Source organism: Passer domesticus, chromosome 33 (assembly GCF_036417665.1).
Source record: "Passer domesticus isolate bPasDom1 chromosome 33, bPasDom1.hap1, whole genome shotgun sequence".
Taxonomy (NCBI): domain Eukaryota; kingdom Metazoa; phylum Chordata; class Aves; order Passeriformes; family Passeridae; genus Passer; species Passer domesticus.
The window spans coordinates 515,775-540,986 of record NC_087506.1 but is presented as its reverse complement, the minus strand read 5'-3'; the positions used below and the strand labels follow the sequence as shown (position 1 = coordinate 540,986).

The 25,212-nt window shown below is 52.5% G+C and overlaps 1 protein-coding gene across 1 annotated transcript in view; it reads left to right on the top strand.

Moving 5' to 3' along the window:
* LOC135288557 (integrin alpha-X-like) overlaps positions 1-25,212 on the top strand; it is a 41,996-nt gene that overhangs the window by 5,186 nt on the left and 11,598 nt on the right. Inside the window, exons 5-20 of the mRNA XM_064401945.1 lie at positions 1,019-1,133; positions 3,110-3,240; positions 4,474-4,619; positions 5,829-5,982; positions 7,476-7,626; positions 8,372-8,445; positions 9,433-9,637; positions 10,304-10,443; positions 11,209-11,391; positions 12,064-12,270; positions 13,242-13,372; positions 13,973-14,124; positions 15,418-15,569; positions 17,156-17,287; positions 21,337-21,410; positions 23,564-23,705. Of these exons, the coding sequence (XP_064258015.1) occupies positions 1,019-1,133; positions 3,110-3,240; positions 4,474-4,619; positions 5,829-5,982; positions 7,476-7,626; positions 8,372-8,445; positions 9,433-9,637; positions 10,304-10,443; positions 11,209-11,391; positions 12,064-12,270; positions 13,242-13,372; positions 13,973-14,124; positions 15,418-15,569; positions 17,156-17,287; positions 21,337-21,410; positions 23,564-23,705 (2,289 nt within the window). The remainder of the gene's footprint in view (positions 1-1,018; positions 1,134-3,109; positions 3,241-4,473; positions 4,620-5,828; positions 5,983-7,475; positions 7,627-8,371; positions 8,446-9,432; positions 9,638-10,303; positions 10,444-11,208; positions 11,392-12,063; positions 12,271-13,241; positions 13,373-13,972; positions 14,125-15,417; positions 15,570-17,155; positions 17,288-21,336; positions 21,411-23,563; positions 23,706-25,212) is intronic.

Here is a 25,212-nt window from a genome sequence, read left to right as displayed (position 1 = left end):
AGAACTCCAAAATTTGGGGTTTTTAGGAGGTTTTGCTCCAAAATTTGGGGGTTTTAGGAGGTTCTACCCCAAAATTTGGGGATTTTAGGAAGTTTTGTCTCAAAATTCGGGGATTTTAGGAGGTTTATCCCCAGAATTTGGGATTTTGTGTGAGGCAGAACTCCAAAATTTGGGTTTTAAGGAGGTTCTGCCCCAAAATTCAGGGATTTTAGGAGGTTTCGTCCCAAACTTTGGGGTTTTAGGAGGTTTTGTCCTGAAATTCGGGGTTTTTAGGAGGTTTTGTCCCAAAATTTGGGTTTTTAGGAGGTTCTACCCCTAAATTCGGGGATTTTAGGAGGTTTTGTCCCAAAATCTGTATTTTTAGGATGTTTCCCCCCAAAATTTGTGGCTCTGTGTGAGGTAGAACTCCAAAATTTGGGTTTTAAGGAGGTTCTGCCCCAAAATTTAAGGTTTTGTGTGTGGTAGAACCCCAAATGTTTGGTTTTTCAGGAGGTTTCACCCCAAAAATTGAGGTTTTTGTTAACATGGAGGATGTAGAACCCCAAAAGTTCCGTTTTTGGGAGGTTTCACCCCAAAATTGAGGTTTTTGTTAACATCGAGGATGTAGAACCCCAAAAGTTCCGTTTTTGGGAGGTTTCACCCCAAAATTTGGGTTTTTGGGTGACCTCAGGGAGGTGGAACCCCACAGTTCCGTTTTTGGGAGGTTTCACCCCAAAATTGAGATTTTTGTTAACATGGAGGATGTAGAACCCCAAAAGTTCCGTTTTTGGGAGGTTTCACCCCAAAATTGAGGTTTTTGTTAACATCGAGGATGTAGAACCCCAAAAGTTCCGTTTTTGGGAGGTTTCACCCCAAAATTTGGGTTTTTTTGGGTGACCTCAGGGAGGTGGAACCCCACAGTTCCGTTTTCGGGAGGTTTCACCCCAAAATTGAGGGTTTTATTAAAATCAAGCAGGTAGAACCCCAAAAGTTCCGTTTTCGGGAGGTTTCACCCCAAACTGACCACCCCCCCCCCCAGGTGTGCGGCCCCAGGTCCCCCCAGGCCTGCGGGGTCAACGTCCACCTCAACGGCTTCTGCGTCCAGCTGGACACCGCGCTCCGGCCGGTCCGCAGCCTGCCCGCCGCCTTCCCAGGTACGGCCGCTGACCGCTGACCAATGACCACCCAGTGACCACTGACCAGTGACCAGTGACCAATGACCACTGACCAGTGACCACTGAGCAGCCACTGACCACTGACCATTGACCGCAGCCTGCCCGCCGCCTTCCCAGGTACGGCCGCTGACCGCTGACCAATGACCAATGACCACCCAGTGACCATTGACCAGTGACCACTGACCAGTGACCAGTGACCAATGACCACTGACCAGTGACCAGTGACCGCTGACCACTGACCATTGACCACTGACCACTGACCACTGACCATTGACCACTGACCAGTGACCACTGACCACTGACCACTGACCAATGACCACTGACCAATGACCATTGACCACTGACCGCAGCCTGCCCGCCGCCTTCCCAGGTACGGCCGCTGACCGCTGACCGCTGACCGCTGACCACCCAGTGACCATTGACCAGTGACCAGTGACCAGTGACCAGTGACCACTGACCAGTGACCACTGAGCGCTGACCACTGACCAATGACCGCTGACCCCTGACCAGTGACCGCAGCCTGCCCGCCGCCTTCCCAGGTACGGCCGCTGACCGCTGACCGCTGACCACCCAGTGACCACTGACCAGTGACCACTGACCAGTGACCACTGACCACTGACCAGTGACCAATGACCACTGACCGCTGACCACTGACCGCTGACCAGTGACCACTGACCATTGACCAATGACCACTGACCATTGACCAATGACCACTGACCACCCACTGACCGCTGACCACTGACCGCTGACCACTGACTGCTGACCACTGACCGCTGACCAGTGACCACTGACCATTGACCAATGACCACTGACCATTGACCAATGACCACTGACCACCCACTGACCACTGACCGCTGACCGCTGACCACTGACCGCTGACCAGTGACCACTGACCATTGACCAATGACCACTGACCATTGACCAATGACCACTGACCACCCACTGACCGCTGACCACTGACCGCTGACCACTGACCGCTGACCAATGACCGCTGACCAATGACCGCTGACCACTGACCAGTGACCACTGACCAGTGACCATTGACCAGTGACTGCTGACCACTGACCAGCCAGTGACCGCTGACCAGCCAGGGGTCAGCTGGGGTCATTCATCTCAATGGACACTGACCGCTGACCACCCGCTGACCACTGACCAGCGAGTGACCGCTCAGGGCTGTGGTCACTCAGTGCTCTGGTCAATCAGGATGTGGTCACTCAGGTCAGCGGTCACTCGGGGCTCTGGTCACTCGGCTCAGCGGTCACTGGGGTCAGCGGTCGCTGGGGTCAGTGGTCACTGGGGTCAGCGGTCACTGGGGTCAGTGGTCACTGGGGTCAGTGGTCACTCGGGGCTGTGGTCACTGGGGTCAGCAGTCACTCGGCTCAGCGGTCACTCGGGTCAGTGGTCAGTCAGGTCAGTGGTCACTGGGGTCAGCGGTCACTCGGGTCAGCGGTCACTCGGGTCAGTGGTCAGTCAGGTCAGCGGTCACTCAGTGCTCCGGTCACTGGGGTCTGCGGTCACTGGGGTCAGCGGTCACTCGGGTCAGTGGTCAGTCAGGTCAGTGGTCACTGGGCTCAGTGGTCACTCGGGGCTCTGGTCACTCGGGTCAGCGGTCACTGGGGTCAGTGGTCAGTCAGGTCAGTGGTCACTGGGCTCAGTGGTCACTCGGGGCTCTGGTCACTCAGGTCAGTGGTCACTGGGGTCAGTGGTCAGTTGGGTCAGTGGTCACTCAGGTCAGTGGTCACTGGGGTCAGCGGTCACTGGGGTCAGCGGTCACTGGGGTCAGCGGTCACTCAGGTCAGCGGTCACTGGGGTCAGCGGTCACTGGGGTCTGCGGTCACTCAGGGCTTTGGTCACTGGGGTCAGCGGTCACTCAGTGTTCCGGTCACTGGGGTCAGTGGTCACTCGGGTCAGTGGTCACTCAGGGCTGTGGTCACTCGGGGTCACCGTGTCCGCAGCGTGTCCGCAGCCCGCCATGGACATCGCCTTCCTGGTGGACGGCTCGGGCAGCATCGCCCCCCACGACTTCCTGACCATGAAATCCTTCATCGGCGACCTCATGGCGCGCTTCCGCGGCGCCGACGCGCAGGTGAGACACCGGGACAGGTGAGACACACCTGGGGCACACCTGGGACAGGTAACACACACCTGGGCAGGTGAGACACACCTGGGGCAGGTGAGACACACCTGGGCAGGTGAGGGACACACCTGGGGCAGGTGAGACACACCTGGGGCAGGTGAGACACACCTGGGGCAGGTAACGCACACCGGGACAGGTGAGAGACACACCTGGGCAGGTAACACACCTGGGCAGGTGAGACACACCTGGGGCAGGTGAGACACACCTGGGGCAGGTGAGGGACACCTGGGGCAGGTGAGGGACACCTGGGGCAGGTAACACACCTGGGAGAGGTAACACACCTGGGACACACCTGGGACAGGTAACACACCTGGGACAGGTAACACACCTGGGCAGGTGAGGGACACACCTGGGGCAGGTGAGACACACCTGGGGCAGGTGAGGGACACCTGGGGCAGGTAACACACCTGGGAGAGGTAACACACCTGGGACACACCTGGGACAGGTAACACACCTGGGACAGGTAACACACCTGGGCAGGTGAGGGACACACCTGGGCAGGTGAGACACACCTGGGACACACCTGGGACAGGTAACACACACCTGGGCAGGTGAGACACACCTGGGCAGGTGAGACACACCTGGGGCAGGTAAGACACACCTGGGGCAGGTAACGCACACCTGGGACAGGTAACACACCTGGGCAGGTAACGCACACCTGGGACAGGTAACACACCTGGGCAGGTGAGGGACACACCTGGGGCAGGTGAGACACACCTGGGGCAGGTAACGCACACCTGGGACAGGTAACACACCTGGGGCAGGTAACGCACACCTGGGCAGGTGAGACACACCTGGGCAGGTGAGGGACACACCTGGGGCAGGTGAGACACACCTGGGGCAGGTGAGACACACCTGGGGCAGGTAACGCACACCTGGGCAGGTGAGGGACACACCTGGGCAGGTAACGCATACCTGGGACAGGTGGTGACCCCTCAGTGACCTTTGGTCATCTTGGGTCATTCCTGTCCATGGACACTGACCACTGACCACCCAATGGCCATTGGTCATCATTGACCTTGACCACTGACCCCTCAGTGACCTTTGGTCATCGTGGGTCATTCATGTCCATGGACTCTGACCGCTGGCCGTGGTCATTGCCCGGTCACTCAGCACTGACCGTTGGTCACGGGGCGAGGTGCAGTGACCCTCGGGGTGGTCACTCACTGTCCGTCTGTCCAGTTCTCCCTCACGCAGTTCTCCCACACCATCCGGGACGAGTTCGACTTCAACGCCTTCCGGAAGGTTCCGGACCCCGCGCGGCTCCTGCAGAACGTCCAGCAGCTGAACGGGGCCACGCACACGGCCACGGCCATCCAGCACGTCCTGTGAGTGACCACTGACCACTGACCACTGACCACTGACACTGACCGGGGCCACGCACACGGCCACGGCCATCCAGCACGTCCTGTGAGTGACCACTGACCCCTCTGACCACTGACCACTGACCACTGACCACTGACACTGACCGGGGCCACGCACACGGCCACGGCCATCCGCCACGTCCTGTGAGTGACCACTGACCACTGACCACTGACCACTGACCACTGACACTGACCGGGGCCACGCACACGGCCACGGCCATCCGCCACGTCCTGTGAGTGACCACTGACCACTGACCACTGACCGGGGCCACGCACACGGCCACGGCCATCCGCCACGTCCTGTGAGTGACCACTGACCACTGACACTGACCGGGGCCACGCACACGGCCACGGCCATCCGCCACGTCCTGTGAGTGACCACTGACCCCTGGACGCTGACCACTGACCACTGACCCTGCTACCACTGACCACTGACCCCTCGACACTGACTGCTGACCCTGCTGACTGCTGACCACTGACCTCTGGACACTGACCACTGGCCATTGGCCACTGACCCCTAGACACTGACCACTGATCCCACTGACCACTGACCCCTGGCCCTGGACAGTGACTGCTGACCCTGCTGACCACTGACCACTCCCCTGGCCACATCTGGCCCCTGCTGACCACTCCCCTGGCCGTGCCCGGCCGCGGTGACCTCTGACCTTTGCCCGGCCGCACTGAGTGACCGCTGGCTGCCCGGCAGGCAGCGGCTCTTCGTGCCCGGCCGCACTGACCACTGACCTTTGCCCGGCCGCACTGAGTGACCGCTGACCACTCCCTTGGCCATGTCCGGCCGTGGTGACCACTGACCTGTCCCATGGCCATGCTGACTGACCACTGACCACTCCCCTGGCCATGTCCGGCCACGGTGACCACTCCCCTGGCCGTGCCCGGCCGTGGTGACCTCTGACCTTTGCCCGGCCGCACGGAGTGACCGCTGACCACTCCCTTGGCCATGTCCGGCCGTGGTGACCACTGACCTGTCCCGTGGCCATGCTGACTGACCACTGACCACTCCCCTGGCTGTGCCCGGCCGCGGTGACCTCTGACCTTTCTCCGGCCGCACTGAGTGACCGCTGGCTGCCCGGCAGGGAGCGGCTGGTCGTGCCCGGCCGCACTGACCACTGACCACTCCCCTGGCCGCACGGAGTGACCGCTGGCCGCCCGCAGGGAGCGGCTCTTCGTGGCCGGCCGCGGCGCTCGGGCCGGCGCGCGGCGCGTCCTGGTGGTGGTGACCGACGGCGAGAAGTTCGGCGACCCCCTGGACTACCCGGCGGTCATCCCGCTGGCCGACAGCATGGCGGTCACGCGCTACGCCATCGGGGTGAGTGGCCGTCTGTCCGTCCGTCCGTCTGTCCGTCTGTCCGTGCTCCGTGTCCACTGTGCCCACCTGTCCATCCATGTCCACCTGTCCATACATCCATCCGCGTCCACCTGTCCATCCCACCTGTCCATCCCTGTCCACCGTGTCCGTTGTGTCCATCCATGTCCATCTGTCCATCCAGCCATCCATGTCCACCTGTCCATCTGTGTCCACCTGTCCATCCGTCCACCCGTCCATGTCCATTTGTCCATCTATCCGTCCACCATGTCCACCATGTCCATCTGTGTCCATTGTGTCCATCCATCCGTCCATCCATCCACCCATCCATGTCCATTTGTCCATCTATCCGTCCATCCGTGTCCACCATGTCCATCTGTCCATCCCACCTGTCCATCTGTGTCCACCATGTCCGTCCATCCCATCTGTCCATCTGTCCGTCCATGTCCACCATGTCCATTTGTCCATCTGTCCGTCCATCCGTGTCCACCATGTCCACCTGTCCATCTCACCTGTCCATCTCACCTGTCCATCCATCTCTATCTCACCTGTCCATCTCTCCATCCATCCTCATCCACCTGTCCACCTGTCCATCCATTCATCACACCTGTCCCTGTCTCACCTGTCCGTGCTCACCTGTCCGTGCTCACCTGTCCCTGTCTCACCTGTCCCTATCTCACCTGTCCCTGTCTCACCTGTCCGTGCTCACCTGTCCCTGTCTCACCTGTCCCTATCTCACCTGTCCCTGTCTCACCTGTCCGTGCTCACCTGTCCCTATCTCACCTGTCCCTGTCTCACCTGTCCATGCTCACCTGTCCCTGCTCACCTGTCCCTGTCTCACCTGTCCCTATCTCACCTGTCCCTGTCTCACCTGTCCGTGCTCACCTGTCCCTGTCTCACCTGTCCCTATCTCACCTGTCCCTGTCTCACCTGTCCATGCTCACCTGTCCCTGCTCACCTGTCCCTGTCTCACCTGTCCGTGCTCACCTGTCCCTGTCTCACCTGTCCCTATCTCACCTGTCCCTGTCTCACCTGTCCATGCTCACCTGTCCCTGTCTCACCTGTCCGTGCTCACCTGTCCCTATCTCACCTGTCCCTATCTCACCTGTCCCTATCTCACCTGTCCCTGCTCACCTGTCCCTGTCTCACCTGTCCATGCTCACCTGTCCCTATCTCACCTGTCCCTGTCTCACCTGTCCATGCTCACCTGTCCCTGTCTCACCTGTCCCTATCTCACCTGTCCCTATCTCACCTGTCCATGCTCACCTGTCCCTGTCTCACCTGTCCATGCTCACCTGTCCCTATCTCACCTGTCCCTGTCTCACCTGTCCATGCTCACCTGTCCCTGTCTCACCTGTCCCTATCTCACCTGTCCCTGTCTCACCTGTCCATGCTCACCTGTCCCTGTCTCACCTGTCCCTGTCTCACCTGTCCCTATCTCACCTGTCCATCCCTGTCTCACCTGTCCCTATCTCACCTGTCCCTCACCTGCGCAGGTGGGCAGCGCGTTCCTGCACCCCGAGGCGCACCGGGAGCTGCAGGTGATCGCCTCCCGCCCCGCCCGCGATCACCTGTTCCGCGTGGGCAGCTTCGAGGCGCTCGAGGGGATCCAGAGCCAGCTCCAGGAGAAGATCTTCGCCATCGAGGGTACCTGCCGCACCTGGGCGCACCTGGGCACACCTGGGCACACCTGGGGACACCTGGGAACTCACCTGGGCACACCTGGGCACACCTGGGCGCACCTGGGCACACCTGGGCACACCTGGGCGCACCTGGGGGACAGTTAAAACACACCTGGGCACACCTGGGCACACCTGGGCACACCTGGGCGCTCACCTGGGCACACCTGGGCACACCTGGGGGCACCTGGGCGCACCTGGGAACTCACCTGGGCACACCTGGGGGCAAATAAAACACACCTGGGCACACCTGGGGACACCTGGGCACACCTGGGGGCAAATAAAACACACCTGGGCACTCACCTGGGCACACCTGGGCGCTCACCTGGGCGCTCACCTGGGCACACCTGGGCACACCTGGGGACACCTGAGTGCACCTGGGGGGCAAATAAAACACACCTGGGCACACCTGGGGACACCTGGGCACACCTGGGGGGCAAATAAAACACACCTGGGCACTCACCTGGGCACACCTGGGCGCACCTGGGCACTCACCTGGCACACCTGGGCACACCTGGGGGACAGTTAAAACACACCTGGGCACACCTGGGCACACCTGGGGGGCAAATAAAACACACCTGGGCACTCACCTGGGCACACCTGGGCGCACCTGGGCGCACCTGGGGGACAGTTAAAACACACCTGGGCACACCTGGGCACACCTGGGCACACCTGGGGGTACCTGGGCACTCACCTGTGCTCACCTGTGGCAGGCACGCACTCCGCCCACAGCAGCTCCTTCCAGCTGGAGATGGCCCAGGAGGGGTTCAGCGCCACGCTGACCGCGGTGAGTGACCGCTGAGTGACCGCTGAGTGACCACTGACCCTGAGTGACCACAGTGACCACTGAGTGACCGCTGACCGCGGTGAGTGACCACTGACCACTGACCATTGACCCTGAGTGACCCTGAGTGACCACTGACCAACTGACCGCTGACCCTGAGTGACCACAGTGACCGCTGACCAACTGACCGCTGACCCTGAGTGACCAGTGACCACTGAGGGACCCTGAGTGACCAATGACCACCGAGTGACCCTGAGTGACCCTGAGTGACCACAGTGACCGCTGAGTGACCCTGAGTGACCACTGACCCTGAGTAACCACTGAGTGACCACTGAGTGACCACTGACCACTGAGTGACCACTGAGTGACCACTGAGTGACCCCTAACCCCCAAGTGACCCTGCTGACCCCGGTGACCCCTGAGTGACCCTCAGTGACCCCAAGTGACCGCAGTGACCATGAGTGACCCTGCTGACCCTGAGTGACCATGAATGACCGCTGAGTGACCACTGACCCCTGCTGACCCCTGGTGACCCCTGCTGACCCCGGTGACCCCTGCTGACCCCGGTGACCCCGGTGACCCCTGCTGACCCCGGGTGACCCCTGCTGACCCCGGTGACCCCGGTGACCCCTGCTGACCCCGGTGACCCCTGCTGACCCCGGGTGACCCCTGCTGACCCCGGTGACCCCGGTGACCCCTGCTGACCCCTGCTGACCCCGGTGACCCCTGGTGACCCCTGGTGACCCCTGCTGACCCCTGCTGACCCCGGGTGACCCCTGCTGACCCGGTGACCCCTGGTGACCCCTGGTGACCCCTGGTGACCCCTGCTGACCCCGGGTGACCCCTGCTGACCCGGTGACCCCTGGTGACCCCTGGTGACCCCTGGTGACCCCTGCTGACCCCAGTGACCCCTGCTGACCCCGGTGACCCCTGCTGACCCCGGTGACCCCTGCTGACCCCTGCTGACCCCTGCTGACCCCGGTGCGGCAGGCGGGGCCGGTGCTGGGCGCCGTGGGCGCCTTCGATTGGGCCGGGGGAGCCCTCGCCTACAGCGGGGGAGGGGCGCCCGCCTTCCTCAACGCCTCGGCGGCGCACCTGGGCACACCTGGGACGCACCTGGGCACACCTGGGACGCACCTGGGCACACCTGGAGGGGACCTGGGCAATGCTGAGGACGAGAGAGATGCGTACCTGGGTAAGAGACACACCTGGGCACACCTGGGACACACCTGGGGGCAGTTATAACACACCTGGGCACACCTGGGGACACCTGGGGGCACCTGGGATACACCTGGGCACACCTGAGATACACCTGGGGACACCTGGGGGCGGTTATAACACACCTGGGCACACCTGGGACGCACCTGGGCACACCTGGAGGGGACCTGGGCAATGCTGAGGACGAGAGAGATGCGTACCTGGGTAAGAGACACACCTGGGATACACCTGGGCACACCTGGGGGCACCTGGGATACACCTGGGCACACCTGAGATACACCTGGGGGCAGTTATAACACACCTGGGCACACCTGGGATACACCTGGGGACACCTGGGGGCAGTTATAACACACCTGGGCACACCTGGGACGCACCTGGGCACACCTGGGGGCACCTGGGGGCACCTGGGATACACCTGGGCACACCTGGGGCACACCTGGGCACACCTGAGACACACCTGGGCACACCTAGGCACACCTGGGCACACCTGGGGCACACCTGGGCACAGCTGGGCAAGGGAGTGGGGTCACCTCAGCAGGTGAAAAATCACACCTGGGCATGGAAACTCACCTGAACCCCCCCCCAGACTCACCTGAGCCCCCCCTGAGCCCCCCCCGGCTCACCTGAGCTCACCTGCCCGCAGGTTACTCGGCCACGCCCCTGGCCCTGGGCGACTCGTGGGGCGTGGCGCTGGGCGCGCCCAGGTACGCTCACCTGGGCAGGGTGCTGCTGCTGCGGAAGGGACACACCTGGGAGCTGCTGGGGCACGCCACGGGAGAGCAGGTGAGCACACCTGTGGGACACACCTGGGACAGGTGAGGGGTCACACCTGGGGACACACCTGGGAGCTGCTGGGGCACGCCACGGGAGAGCAGGTGAGCACACCTGGGGCAGGTGAGGTTACCTGGGGGATGCACCTGGGGCAGGTGAGGGGGGAGACACACCTGGGGGGATCACCTGAGACACGTGAGCTCACCTGGGGCACGCTCACGTGTCTCTCACCTCTCTCACCTGTCTCTCACCTCTCTCACCTGTCTCACCTGTCTCTCACCTGTCTCTCACCTGTCTCTCACCTGTCTCACCTGTCTCACCTGTCTCTCACCTGTCTCTCACCTGTCTCACCTGTCTCACCTGTCTCACCTGTCTCTCACCTGTCTCTCACCTGTCTCTCACCTCTCTCACCTGTCTCACCTGTCTCTCACCTGTCTCTCACCTGTCTCTCACCTGTCTCTCACCTGTCTCACCTGTCTCTCACCTGTCTCTCACCTGTCTCTCACCTCTCTCACCTGTCTCACCTGTCTCTCACCTGTCTCTCACCTGTCTCTCACCTCTCTCACCTGTCTCACCTGTCTCTCACCTGTCTCTCACCTGTCTCTCACCTGTCTCTCACCTGTCTCACCTGTCTCACCTGTCTCTCACCTGTCTCTCACCTGTCTCTCACCTGTCTCTCACCTGTCTCACCTGTCTCACCTGTCTCTCACCTCTCTCACCTGTCTCTCACCTGTCTCACCTGTCTCACCTGTCTCTCACCTGTCTCTCTCTCCACAGGTGGGCTCCTATTTCGGGGCCTCTCTGCTGGCGCTGGAGCCGTGCCCAGGTGAGCCCCGCCCCCGCGCAGGTGAGCCCCGCCCCCGCGCAGGTGCGCCCCAGGTGCGGCTCCTGGTGGGGGCGCCCCTGTTCTACGGGGGGGGCAGCGGTGGCCGCGTGCACCTGTGCGAGCTGGACGGGCAGGTGAGCACACCTGGGCAGGTGAGAGATACACCTGGGGGGGAGGGACACACCTGGGGAGGTGGGGACACACCTGGGGGGAGGGGGACACACCTGGGGAGGGGGGGGACACACCTGGGGGGGGAGAGACACACCTGGGCAGGTGAGAGACAGACCTGGGGGGGAGGGACACCTGGAGAGCCTCACCTGGCCCTCAGGTGTCTCATCTGTCTCTCACCTGTCAATTTCACCTGTCAATCTCACCTCTCAGTCTCACCTATCTCACCTGTCTCTCACCTGTCTCTCACCTGTGTCTCACCTGTGTCTCATCTGTCTCTCACCTGTCTCACCTGTCTCTCACCTGTTGCTCTCACCTGTCTCACCTGTCAGTCTCACCTGTCAATATCACCTGTCGGTCTCACCTGTCTCTCTCACCTGTCGGTCTCACCTGTCAGTCTCACCTGTCTCACCTGTCTCACCTGTCTCTCTCACTTGTCTGTCTCACCTGTCTCTCACCTCTCTCACCTGTCGGTCTCACCTGTCAGTCTCACCTGTTGCTCTCACCTGTCAGTCTCACCTGTCTCTCTCACCTGTCTGTCTCACCTGTCAATCTCACCTGTCGGTCTCACCTGTCAATCTCACCTGTCTGTCTCACCTGTCTCTCACCTCTCTCACCTGTGTCTCACCTGTCCGCAGGGCACTCACCTGCGCTGCCGCCCCGCCCTGCGGGGCTCACCTGGGCAGCCCCTGGGGCGCTTCGGGGCCAGCCTGGCTCACCTGCCGGCGCCGGGCGGGGCCAGGTGCGCCCAGGTGGCCGTGGGGGCGCCCCTGGAGGACGACGGCCGCGGCGCCGTCTACCTGTTCAGGAGCACACCTGGCGGGGTCGGCGCGCGGCCCGAGCAGGTGAGGGGCACCTGGGGCAGGTGAGGGGCACCTGGGGACAGGTGAGGGGCACCTGGGGATACCTGGGACACACCTGGGGGCACCTGGGGCAGGTGAGGGTCTGGGGACACACCTGGGGGAGGTGAAAGACACCTGGGACACACCTGGGGACGCACCTGGGGCAGGTGAGGGGCACCTGGGGACACCTGGGACACACCTGGGACAGGTGAGGGGCACCTGGGGTTACCTGGGGGGCACCTGGGGACACACCTGGGGTACCTGGGGCAGGTGAGGGGCTGGGGACGCACCTGGGGACACACCTGGGGCAGGTGAGGGACACCTGGGGTACCTGGGGGGCACCTGGGGGCACCTGGGGTACCTGGGGACAGGTGGGAGCTCACCTGAGGGAGGGGGGACACACCTGGGGACGCACCTGGGGACGCACCTGGGGACAGGTGAGGGACACCTGGGGATACCTGGGACACACCTGGGACACACCTGGGGCAGGTGAGGGACACCTGGGGATAGCTGGGACACACCTGGGACACACCAGGGGGCACCTGGGGACAGGTGAGGGACACCTGAGACACCTGGGGGCACCTGGGGACACACCTGGGGCAGGTGAGGGACACCTAGGGACACCTGGGACACACCTGGGGACACCTGGGGACGCACCTGGGACAGGTGAGGGGCACCTGGGGTAGGGGGGTCTCACCTGTCTCTCACCTGTCTCACCTGTCTCACCTGTCTCTCACCTGTCTCTCACCTGTCTCACCTGTCTCACCTGTCTCACCTGTCTCTCACCTGTCTCACCTGTCTCACCTGTCTCACCTGTCTCTCACCTGTCTCTCACCTGTCTCACCTGTCTCACCTGTCTCACCTGTCTCACCTGTCTCTCACCTGTCTCTCACCTGTCTCTCACCTGTCTCACCTCTCTCACCTGTCTCTCACCTGTCGATCTCACCTGTCTCTCACCTGTCTCACCTGCCCAGCGCATCGCGGGCTCCCAGTTCCCGTCCCAGCCCCATTTCTTCGGCCAATCGCTGAGCGGGGGGCGTGACCTGAGCGGGGATCACCTGCCCGACCTGGCCGTGGGGGCGCGGGGCCAGGTGCTGCTGCTCAGGTGAGCCCAGGTGACCCAAAATCACCTGAAACCAACCCAAAATCCACCCCAAAGCTCACCTGGGCCAGGTGCTGCTGCCCAGGTGAGCCCAGGTGACCCAAAACACCCAAAATCCACCCAAAATCACCCAAAATCCACCCGAAACCTCACCTGGGCCAGGTGTGTGTGCCCAGGTGAGCCAGGTGTGCCCCAGGTGAGCCCAGGTGACCCAAAATCACCTGAAACTCACCTGAAACACCCAAAACCACACCTGAAACCACTCAAAATCAGCTGAAATTACCCAAAATCCCCCCAAAACCTCACCTGGGCCAGGTGAGTGTGCTCAGGTGAGCCAGGTGACCCAAAATCACCTGAAACTCACCTGAAACGGCCCAAAATCACCTGAAATCACCCAAAATCCCCCCGAAACCTCACCTGGGCCAGGTGCGGCAGCCCAGGTGTGCCCAGGTGAGCCCAGGTGACCCAAAATCACCTGAAATGACCCAAAACCGCCCCAAATCCCCCCGAAACCTCACCTGGGCCAGGTGCGGCAGCCCAGGTGAGCCCAGGTGAGCCCAGGTGAGCCCAGGTGAGCCCAGGTGAGCCCAGGTGCGCCCGCAGGTCGCCGCCGCTGCTGCAGGTGAGGCTGAACGTCACCTTCGAGCCCGCGGTGATCCCGGCCCGGGAGTGCCCCGAGGGGGCGGAGCTCCGCGAGCGCCTGGGCGTGGCCAAGCTCTGCTTCCGGGTCAGCAAGGAGACACGTGACACCTTCGGTGAGAGCGGGACCCAAAATCCACACCTGAGCCCCCCAAAACTCACCTGAGCCCCAAAATTCACACCTGGACTCCCCAAAAATCCCACCTGGGCCCCCAAATCCACACCTGAAACTCACCTGAATCCCCCAAAAATCCCACCTGAGCCCCCAAAAATCACCTGAGCCCCAAAAACATCACCTGAGCCCGCCCAAAACTCACCTGAGCCCGCCCAAAACTCACCTGAGCCCCCCAAAATCCCACCTGGAGCCCCCCAAAAATCCCACCTGAGCCTCACCTGAACCCCAAAATTCACACCTGAGCCCCAAAAATCCCACCTGGAGCCCCCCAAAAATCCCACCTGAGCCCCCAAATCCACACCGGAAACTCACCTGAACCCTCCAAAAGTCACCTGGACCCCAAAATCCACACCTGAACCCCCCAAAAACTCACCTGAGCCCCCAAATCCACACCTGAACCTCACCTGGACCCCCTAAAACTCACCTGGACCCCAAAAACCCCTCACCTGGAACCCCAAATTTCCCCCCAAAATCCCACTAAAATTCCCAATTTCCCCCCAAATTTCCTGATTTTTCCCCCCGAATCCCCCCAAAAATCCCCAAATTTTCCCCAATTATCACTCAATTTCCCCCCAAAATTGCAAATTCCCCAGTTTTCCCCCAAATCCCCCAAATTTCCGGATTTCCCCCCAAAATCTCCCAAAAATCCCCAAGTTTTCACCCATTTTCCCCAATTTCCCCGAAATTCCCCAAATTTTTCCCAATTTTCCCCCAAAATCCCCAAATTTTCCCCCATTTTTCCCAAATTTCCCAAATTTTCCCTGAATTTCCCCCAAATTTCCCCCAAAATCCCCAAATTTCCCCCATTTCACCCTAAATTTCCCCCAAATTTTCACCCAGTTTTCCCAATTTTCCCCCTAAATCCCCAAATTTCCCCAAATTTTCCCCCCAAAATCCCCAATTTTTCACCCAATTTTCCCAAATTTTCCCCAAAATCCCAAATTCCCTGAATTTTCCCCCCCAAAATCCGCAAATTTTCCCCCAAAATCCCCAAATTTTCCCCCATTCTCCCCAATTTTCCCCCAAAATCCCTGAATTTCCCCCAAATTTTCCCCCCAAAATCTCCAAATTTCCCCAAATTTTCCCCCAAGCTTTCACCCAATTTTCCCCCAAAATCCCCAAATTTTCCCCAAAATCCCAAATTCCCTGATTTTCCCCCCAATTTCCCCCAATTCCCCCCCAAATTTCCCCCATTCTCCCGTTTTTCCCAAAATCGCCGTTTTTCGCCCCAAAGGCTCCTCCGTCTCGGCCTCGCTCTGGTTCCGGGCCGAGCTCGATCCCGGCCGCGCCCGCGCGCGCGCCCGGTTTGGGGCAGAAACGGCCAAAAACGGGACTCTGAGCGTGGGGGAGGGGCAGCGCTGCGAGAGCCTCGACATCTTCTACCAGGTGCGGAAATTTGGGGCAAATCCCCGGGATTTTGGGCAAAATGGGGAAAAAAATGGGATTTTGGGGGAAATTTGGGGGATTTTGGGAAAAATGGAGGGGAAATTGGAATTTTTGGGGAAATTGGGTGAAAATTCAGGAAATTTGAGGCGAAAATTGGGGGAATTTTAGGGGATTTTGGGCAAAAATTCCGGGATTTTGGGGGGATTTGGGAGGAAAATGGGGGGAGTTTTTTTGTTTAAATTTGTAATTTTTTTTTTTGTTTTAATGTCCCAAATTTGGGGCTTTTTGGTTTAAATTCGGGATTTTTTTGTTTAAATTTGAATTTTTTTTGTTTTAATGTCCCAATTTTCAGATTTTTTGGTTTCAATTCGGGATTTTTTTGTTTTAATGTCCCAAATCTGTTATTTTTGGGTTTAAATTTGGATTTTTTTTTTTTATTTTAGGCTCCCAAAATTCAATTCCTTTTGTTTAAATTCAGGATTTTTTAATTTAAATTTGGATTTTTTTTTGTTTAAATTCGGGATTTTTTTTTGTTTAAATTCGGGTCAGGATTTTTTAATTTAAATTTGGATTTTTTTTTGTTTAAATTCGGGATTTTTTTTTGTTTAAATTCGGGATTTTTTGGTTTTAATGCCCCAAATTCAGGATTTTTTAATTTAAATTTGGATTTTTTTTTGGTTTAAATTCAGGATTTTTTAATTTAAATTTGGATTTTTTTTGGTTTAAATTCGGGATTTTTTTTGTTTAAATTCAGGATTTTTTTGTTTTAATGTCCCAAATTTGAGGGGTTTTTTTGTTTAAATTCAGGATTTTTTAATTTTAGGCTCCCAAATTTGGGATTTTTTTGGTTTAAATTTGTGGGGTTTTTGTTTAAATTCGGGGTGGTTTTTTTTTTGTTTCAATGTCCCAAATTCAGGATTTTTTTTGGTTTAAATTTGGATTTTTTTGGTTTAAATTCAGGATTTTTTTATTTTAGGCTCCCAAATTTGGGATTTTTTTGTTTAAATTTGGATTTTTTTGGTTTAAATTCGGGATTTTTTGGGTTTAAATTTGGATTTTTGGGTTTAAATTTGTTATTTTTTTGGTTTAAATTTGGATTTTTTTTTTGGTTTAAATTCGGGATTTTTTGGTTTAAATTCGGGATTTTTTTGTGTTTAATGTCCCAATTTTGTTATTTTTTGGTTTAAATTCGGGATTTTTTTGGTTTAAATTCGTATTTTTTTTGTTTTAACCTCCCAAATTCGGGATTTTTTTTGGTTTAATTCTGAATTTTTTCGTTTAAATTCGGGATTTTTTTTGTTTTAACCTCCCAAATTCGGGATTTTTTTTGGTTAAATTCTGAATTTTTTCGTTTAAATTCGGGATTTTTTTTGTTTTAACCTCCCAAATTCGGGGTTTTTTTTGATTAAATTCTGAATTTTTTCGTTTCAATTCGGGATTTTTTTTGTTTTAACCTCCCAAATTCGGGGTTTTTTTTGGTTAAACTCTGAATTTTTTCGTTTAAATTCGGGATTTTTTTTGTTTTAACCTCCCAAATTCGGGGTTTTTTGGGTGTAATTTGTTCTTTTTTGCCGTTTGGGGTGCAGGGCTGCCCGCAGGACACGCTGACCCCGCTGGCGCTGCGCGTGACCCTGGGGGGCCGCGGGGAGCCCCTGCCCGGGGCCGGGGGGCTCCGGCCCCACCTCGGCCCCGGCTCCGACCGCGCCGTCACCGCCACGGTCAGACTGGGGGGAATTCGGGAAATTCGGGAAATTCGGGGGGGAAAGGCAAAAATAGCCCAGAATAAACCCAAAATGTGGGAAAATGACCACGAAAAACACCAAAATGGCCAAAAATAGAGCCAAAAACCCCAAAATAGTGAAAGATAGGCCCAAAAAAGTGAAAAGCGACCCCAAAAAACCCCAAAATAGCGAAAAATAGACCCCAAAAAACCCAAAATAGTGAAAAATAGACCCAAAAAAGTGAAAAGCGACCCCAAAAAACCCCAAAATAAAGAAAAATAGACCCAAAAACCCCCAAAATAGTGAAAAATAGACCCAGAAAAGTGAAAAGTGACCCCAAAAAACCCCAAAATAGCCAAAAAAAAGAGCCAAAAAACCCCAAAATAGTGAAAAATAGACCCAAACCCCCCAAAATAGTGAAAAATAGACCCAAAAAAGTGAAAAGTGACCCCAAAAACCCCAAAATAGCGAAAAATATACCCAAAACCCCCAAAATAGCCAAAAATAGACCCAAAAAACCCCAAAATAGCCAAAAATAGACCCCAAAAAACCCAAAATAGCCAAAAATAGACCCAAAAACCAGCAAATAGTGAAAAATAGACTCAAAAAAAGTGAAAAGTGACCCCAAAAACCCCAAAATAGCGAAAAATAGATCCAAAATCCCCAAAATAGCCAAAAATAGACCCAAAACCCACCAAATAGCGAAAAATAGACCCAAACCCCCAAAATAACTAAAAATAGACCCCAAAAAACCCAAAATAGCCAAAAATAGACCCAAAAAACCCCAAAATAGAGAAAAATAGACCCAAAAAAAGTGAAAAGTGACCCCAAAAAACCCCAAAATAGCGAAAAATAGACCCAAACCCCCAAAATAGTGAAAAATAGACACAAAAAACCCAAAATAGCCAAAAATAGACCCAAAACCCACCAAATAGTGAAAAATAGACCCAAAAAACCCCAAATAGTGAAAAATAGACCCAAAAAAGTGAAAAGCGACCCCAAAAAACCCCAAAATAGTGGAAAATAGACCCAAAACCCCCAAAATAGCCAAAAATAGACCCAAAAAAAAACCAAAATAGCCAAAAATAGACCCAAAAAACCCACCAAATAGTGAAAAATAGACCCAAAAAAAGTGAAAAGCGACCCAAAAAACCCCAAAATAGCGAAAAATAGACCCAAAAACCCCCCAAAATAGTGAAAAATAGACCCAAAAAACCCCAAATAGTGAAAAATAGACCCAAAAAAGTGAAAAGTGACCCCAAAAAACCCTAAAATAGCGAAAAATAGACCCAAAACCCCCAAAATAGCCGAAAATAGACCCAAAAAACCCAAAATAGCCAAAAATAGACCCAAAAAAACCCAAAATAGTGAAAAATACACCCAAAAAACCCCAAATAGTGAAAAATAGAGCCAAAAAAGTGAAAAGCGACCCAAAAAACCCCAAAATAGCGAAAAATAGACCCAAACCCCCCAAAATAGTGAAAAATAGATCCAAAAAACCCCAAATAGTGAAAAATAGACCCAAAACCCCCAAAATAGTGAAAAATAGACCCAAAAAACCCCAAAATAGCCAAAAATAGCCCCAAAAAACCGCCAAAATAGCCAAAAATAGAGCCAAAACCCCCAAAATAGTGAAAAATAGACCCAAAAAAGTGAAAAGTGACCCCAAAAAACCCCAAAATAGTGAAAAATAGACCCAAACCCCCCAAAATAGCGAAAAATAGACCCAAAAAAACCCAAAATAGCCAAAAATAGACCCAGAAACCACCAAAATAGCAAAAAATAACCCCCAAAAAAGCAAAAAATAGACCCAAAAATGACCAAAATACGGAAAAATGGACCCAAAATAGCAAAAAATAACCCCAAAAACCCCCAAAATAGTGAAAAATAGACCCAAAAAAAGTGAAAAGCGACCCAAAAAAACCCAAAATAGCGAAAAATAGACCCAAACCCCCCAAAATAGTGAAAAATAGACCCAAAAAACACCAAAATAGCCAAAAATAGACCCAAAAAACCCCAAAATAGTCAAAAATAGACCCAAAAAAGTGAAAAGTGACCCCAAAACCCCCAAAATAGTGAAAAATAGACCCAAAAACCCCCAAAATAGCCAAAAATAGAGCCAAAAACCCCCAAAATAGTGAAAAATAGACCCAAAAAAGTGAGAAGCGACCCCAAAAAGCCCCAAAATAGCCAAAAATAGACCCAAAAATCCCCAAATAGTGAAAAATAGACCCAAAAACCCCAAAATAGCCAAAAATAGACCCAGAAACCACCAAAATAGCCAAAAATAACCCCCAAAAAAGCAAAAAATAGACCCAAAAATGACCAAAATACGGAAAAATGGACCCAAAATAGCAAAAAATAACCCCAAAAACCCCCAAAATAGTGAAAAATAGACCCAACCCCCACCAAAATAGTGAAAAATAACCACAAAAAAAATGAAAATAGAACCAAAAAACCAAAATAAAGTAACCCCAAAAATAATCCCCCCAAAAAAACCAAAATAGCAAAAAAAAAGCCCAAAAAACCCCAAAATAGTGAAAAATAGACACAAAAAACCCCCAAAATAGCCAAAAATAACCCCAAAGTAGCCAAAAATAGACTGAAAAACCACCAAAATAGTGAAAAATAACCCCCAAAAAACCCAAAAATAGCAAAAAATAGACCCGAAAACCACCAAAATAGCAAAAAATAACCACAAAAAAGTGAAAAGTGACCCCAAAAAAGCGAAAAATAGGCCCAAACTATCCCCGAAAAATACCCAAAAATTGACCCCAAAAATAATCCCCAAAGCAACAAAAAATAACCAAAAATGCTCCCCAAAAATAGTGGAAAATCACCCCAAAATATTCCAAAAAAATCCCCCAAAATCGCCCCCAAAATAACGGAAAATACCCAAAAAGACCCAAAAATATTCCCCCAAAATAGTGAAAAATAACCCCAAAAAATCCCAAAAAATCCCCAAAAAAGTCAAAATATCCCTTAAAAAACCCCAAAAAATCCCAAAAAAACCCAAAAAAATCCCCAAAAATCTCAAAAAAAGTCAAAATATCCCTTAAAAAAACCCAAAAAATCCCAAAAAATCCCCAAAAAAAGTCAAAATATCCCTTAAAAAAACCCAAAAAATCCCAAAAAAATCCCAAAAAACCCCAAAAAATCCCCAAAAAAGTCAAAATATCCCTTTAAAAAAACCCAAAAAATCCCAAAAAAAGTCAAAATATCCCTTCAAAAATCCAAAAAAATCCAAAAACATCCCCAAAAAGTCAAAATATCCCTTTAAAAAAACCCCAAAAAATCCCCAAAAAACTCCAAAAAATCCCAAAAAATCCCCAAAAAAGTCAAAATATCCCTTTAAAAAAACCCAAAAAACCCCCAAAAAATCCCAAAAAATCCCCAAAAAAGTCAAAATATCCCTTAAAAAAACCCAAAAAATCCCAAAAAAATCCCAAAAAACCCCAAAAAATCCCCAAAAAAGTCAAAATATCCCTTAAAAAACCCCAAAAAATCCCAAAAAAATCCCAAAAAACCCCAAAAAATCCCCAAAAAAAGTCAAAATATCCCTTTAAAAAAACCCAAAAAATCCCAAAAAATCCCAAAAAAAGTCAAAATATCCCTTTAAAAATCCCGAAAAATCCAAAAACATCCCCAAAAAAGTCAAAATATCCCTTTAAAAAAACCCCAAAAAATCCCCAAAAAACTCCAAAAAATCCCAAAAAATCCCCAAAAAAAGTCAAAATATCCCTTTAAAAAAACCCAAAAAACCCCCAAAAAATCCCAAAAAATCCCCAAAAAAGTCAAAATATCCCTTAAAAAAACCCAAAAAATCCCAAAAAAATCCCAAAAAACCCCAAAAAATCCCAAAAAAAGTCAAAATATCCCTTAAAAAAACCCAAAAAATCCCAAAAAAATCCCAAAAAACCCCAAAAAATCCCCAAAAAAGTCAAAATATCCCTCAAAAAAACCCCCCAAAAAATCCCCAAAAATCCCCAAAGTGCCGAAATCCCAAGTTGCCCAAAAGTGGCTGAATTTGCCCCAAACTTGGCCAGCTGCCGTTCGAGCACGACTGCGGCGCCGACAACGCCTGCCAGGACCGGCTGGAGCTGCGGCTGCGCCTCGCGGGGTGAGAAATGGGGAATTCGGGGAAATTTGGGGGGAAATGGGGAAAAATGGGAAAATTGGGGAAATTGGGGAAAAATTAGGAAAAAATTGGGAGAAATTTGGGGAAATTTGGGGGGAAAGTTGGGGAAAGTTGGGAAAATTTGGGGGGAAAATGGAGAAAATGGGAAAAATTGGGAAAAAATTGGGAGAAATTTAGGGAAAAATTGGGGGAAAATTGGGGAAAAAATTGGGAAAAATTGGGGGAAATATTGGGGAAAATTTGGGGAAATTTGGGGAAAATTTGGAATAAAATTGGGAAAATTTGGGGGGAAAGGGGAAAATTTGGGGAAAAAGTGGGGAAAAGATGGGAAAATTTGGGGGGAAATGGGGGAAACATTGGGGAAAATTGGGAAAAAATTGGGAAAATTTGGGGAAAAATGGGGAAAAAATGGGGAAAAAATGGGGAAAATTAGGGGGGAAATGGGGAAAAAATTGGGACTAAAATTGGGAAAATTTGGGAGAAAATGGGGGAAAAAATGGGGGGAAATTTGGAATAAATTTGGGAAAATTTGGGGGGAAAATTGGGGAAAAATTGGGAAAATTTGGGGGGAAAATGGGGAAAAAATTCGGACTAAAATTGGGAAAATTTGGGGGAAAATTTGGGGGAAAATGGGGAAAAAATTGGGGGGAAATGGGGAAAAATGGGGAAAAACTGGGACTAAAATTGGGAAAATTTGGGGGGAAAATTGGGAAAAAAATGAGAAAAAATTGGGAAAATTTGGGAGAAAATGGGGAAAATTGGGAAAATTTGGGGGGAAATGGGGAAAAATGGGGAAAATTGGGAAAATTTGGGAGAAAATGGGGGAAAAATGGGGGGAAATTTGGAATAAATTTGGGGAAATTTGGGGGGAAAATTGGGGAAAAATTGGGAAAATTTGGGGGGAAAATGGGGAAAAAATTGGGACTAAAATTGGGAAAATTTGGGGGAAAAATTGGTGAAAGTTGGGGAAAAATTGGGAAAATTTAGGGGGGAATTGGGAAAAAATGGGGAAAATTGGGGATGGTTTCTTGGTATTTTGGGGATTTTTTTGGGGTATTTTGAGGGTATTTTTGGGGTATTTTGGGGTCATTTTGAGAGTATTCCTTTGGTATTTTGGGGGTATTTTGGGGATTTTTTTTTTTACTTTGGGGCCATTTTGGGGGTATTTCTTTGGTATTTTAGGGGTATTTTGGGGGTATTTTGGGGAATTTTCGGGGGGGGTTTTGGGTCCATTTTGGGGGTATTTTTGGGCTGTTTTGTGGGGTTTTTGTGGAGTTTTTTGTGGGGTTTTTTGTGGGTTTTTTGTGGGTTTTTTTGGGGGGTTTTTTTTTGGGTTTTTTTCTGGGGTTTTTTGGGGGTTTTTTGGGTTTTTTTTGGGGGGGGGTTTGGGGTTTTTTGTGGGGTTTTTTGTTTTTTTGGGGGGGGGTTCGGGTTTTTTTGTGGGTTTTTTGGGGTGGGTTTTTTGGGTTTTTTTGTGGGTTTTTTTGGGGGGGGGGTTTTGTGGGGTTTTTTGGGGTTTTTTGTGGGGTTTTTTTCCGGTTTTTTGTGGGTTTTTTTGTGGGGTTTTTTTGTGGGTTTTTGAGGGGTTTTTTTTTGGGCTGTTTTTGGGGTTTTTTGTGGGGTTTTTGGGGGGTTTTTTTGGGGGTTTTTGTGGGGTTTTTGTGGGGTTTTTTGGGTTTTTTTTCTGGGGTTTTTTGGGGTTTTTGTGGGGTTTTTTTGGGTTTTTTTGTGGGTTTTTTTGTGGGGTTTTTTGTGGGGTTTTTTTGGGGTTTTTTTGTGGGGATTTTTAGTGGGGTTTTTTGGGGTTTTTTGTGGGTTTTTTTGGGGGGTTTTGTGGTTTTTTTTTTGGGTTTTTTTGTGGGGTTTTTTAGGGGTTTTTTGTGGGGTTTTTTGGGGTTTTTTGGGTTTTTTTGTGGGGTTTTTTAGTGGGGGTTTTTGTGGGTTTTTTGTGTGGTTTTTTTTGGGTTTTTTGTGGGGTTTTTTGGGGTTTTTTTGTGGGGTTTTTTTGGGGTTTTTTTTGTGGGTTTTTTTGGGGTTTTTTTGGTGGGGTTTTTTGGGGTTTTTTGTGGGGTTTTTTTGTGGGGTTTTTTTGGGATTTGTCTCTCCCCCCGCCCCCCTGACGCCCCTCCCGGCAGGCGGGGGGTGCTGCTGGTGGGGGAGGGGGACGCGCTGGAGGTGACGGTGGCGCTGACGAACCGCGGCGAGAGCTCCCTGGGGCCCGGCGTGGTCCTGAGCCACCCCCCCGAGCTGAGCTACAGGAAGGTGCAGGTGCTGCAGGTAACCCCCGACAGCACCCCAAAACCGGCCCCAAAACACCCCAAAACCACCCCAAAAATACCCAAAAAATACCCTCAAAAATACCCCCAAAATCATCCCAACAGCACCCCAAAACCAGCCCCAAAATACCCCAAAAATACCTCAAAAATACCCAAAAAATACCCTCAAAAAATACCCCCAAAATCCCCCAAAATCATCCCGACAGCACCCCAAAACCAGCCCCAAAATACCCCAAAATAAAAAAAAAATCAAAAAAATACCCCAAAAAACCACCCCCCAAACGCCCCAAAAATACCTCAAAAAATACCCCAAAAAATATCTCCAAAAATGCCCTAAAAACACCCCACAAACACCCCAAAAATACCTCAAAAAATACCCCCAAACACCCCAAAAGTACCGCAAAAATGGACCAAAACCACCCCAAAAAATAGCCCCAAAATACCTCCAAAAATACCCCCAAAATACCAGAAAAAATACGCCCCAAAAAACCCCAAACCACCCTCAAATACACCCCAAAACCACCCAAAATACCCAAAAAATACCCCAAAAATACCCTCAAAACCCTGCCCCAAAACACCCCAAAAATACCCCCAAAATACTCCCACAAATCCCCTAAAATACCCCAAAAATACCTCAAAACCCTGCCCTAAAACACCCCCAAAACACCCCAAAACCACCCAAAAAATACCTCCAAAAATACCCCCAAAACCACCCCCAAAACACCCCAAAATACCCCAAAAAATACCCCTAAAATACCCCCAAAATACCCTCAAAACCCTGCCCCGAAACACCCCAAAATGCCCCAAAAAACACCTCAAAAATACCCCAAAAATACGTTGAAAAATGGGTCCAAAACGCCCCAAAAATGCCCCAAAAACACCCCAAAAAAACACCCCAAAAATACCCCAAAGTACCCCAAAAATACCTCAAAATGCCCCAAAAATCCCCCCCAGTCCCCCCCAGTTCAATCCCAGTCCCCCCCAGTCCCCCCCAGTCCCCCCCAGTTCAATCCCAGTCCCCCCCAGTCCCCCCCAGTCCCCCCCAGTTCAATCCCAGTCCCCCCCAGTCCCCCCCAGTCCCCCCCAGTTCAATCCCAGTTCAATCCCAGTTCAATCCCAGTCTAACCCAGTTCAATCCCAGTTCAATCCCAGTTCAATCCCAGTCCAATCCCAGTCCCCCCCAGTTCAATCCCAGTTCAATCCCAGTTCAATCCCAGTTCAATCCCAGTCCCCCCCAGTTCAATCCCAGTCCCCCCCAGTTCAATCCCAGTCCCCCCCAGTCCCTCCCAGTTCAATCCCAGTTCAATCCCAGTCCCCCCCAGTTCAATCCCAGTTCAATCCCAGTCCCCCCCAGTTCAATCCCAGTTCAATCCCAGTTCAATCCCAGTTCAATCCCAGTTCAATCCCAGTATAACCCAGTCCCTCCCAGTCCCCCCCAGTTCAATCCCAGTCCCCCCCAGTCCCCCCCAGTTCAATCCCAGTCCCCCCCAGTCCCCCCCAGTTCAATC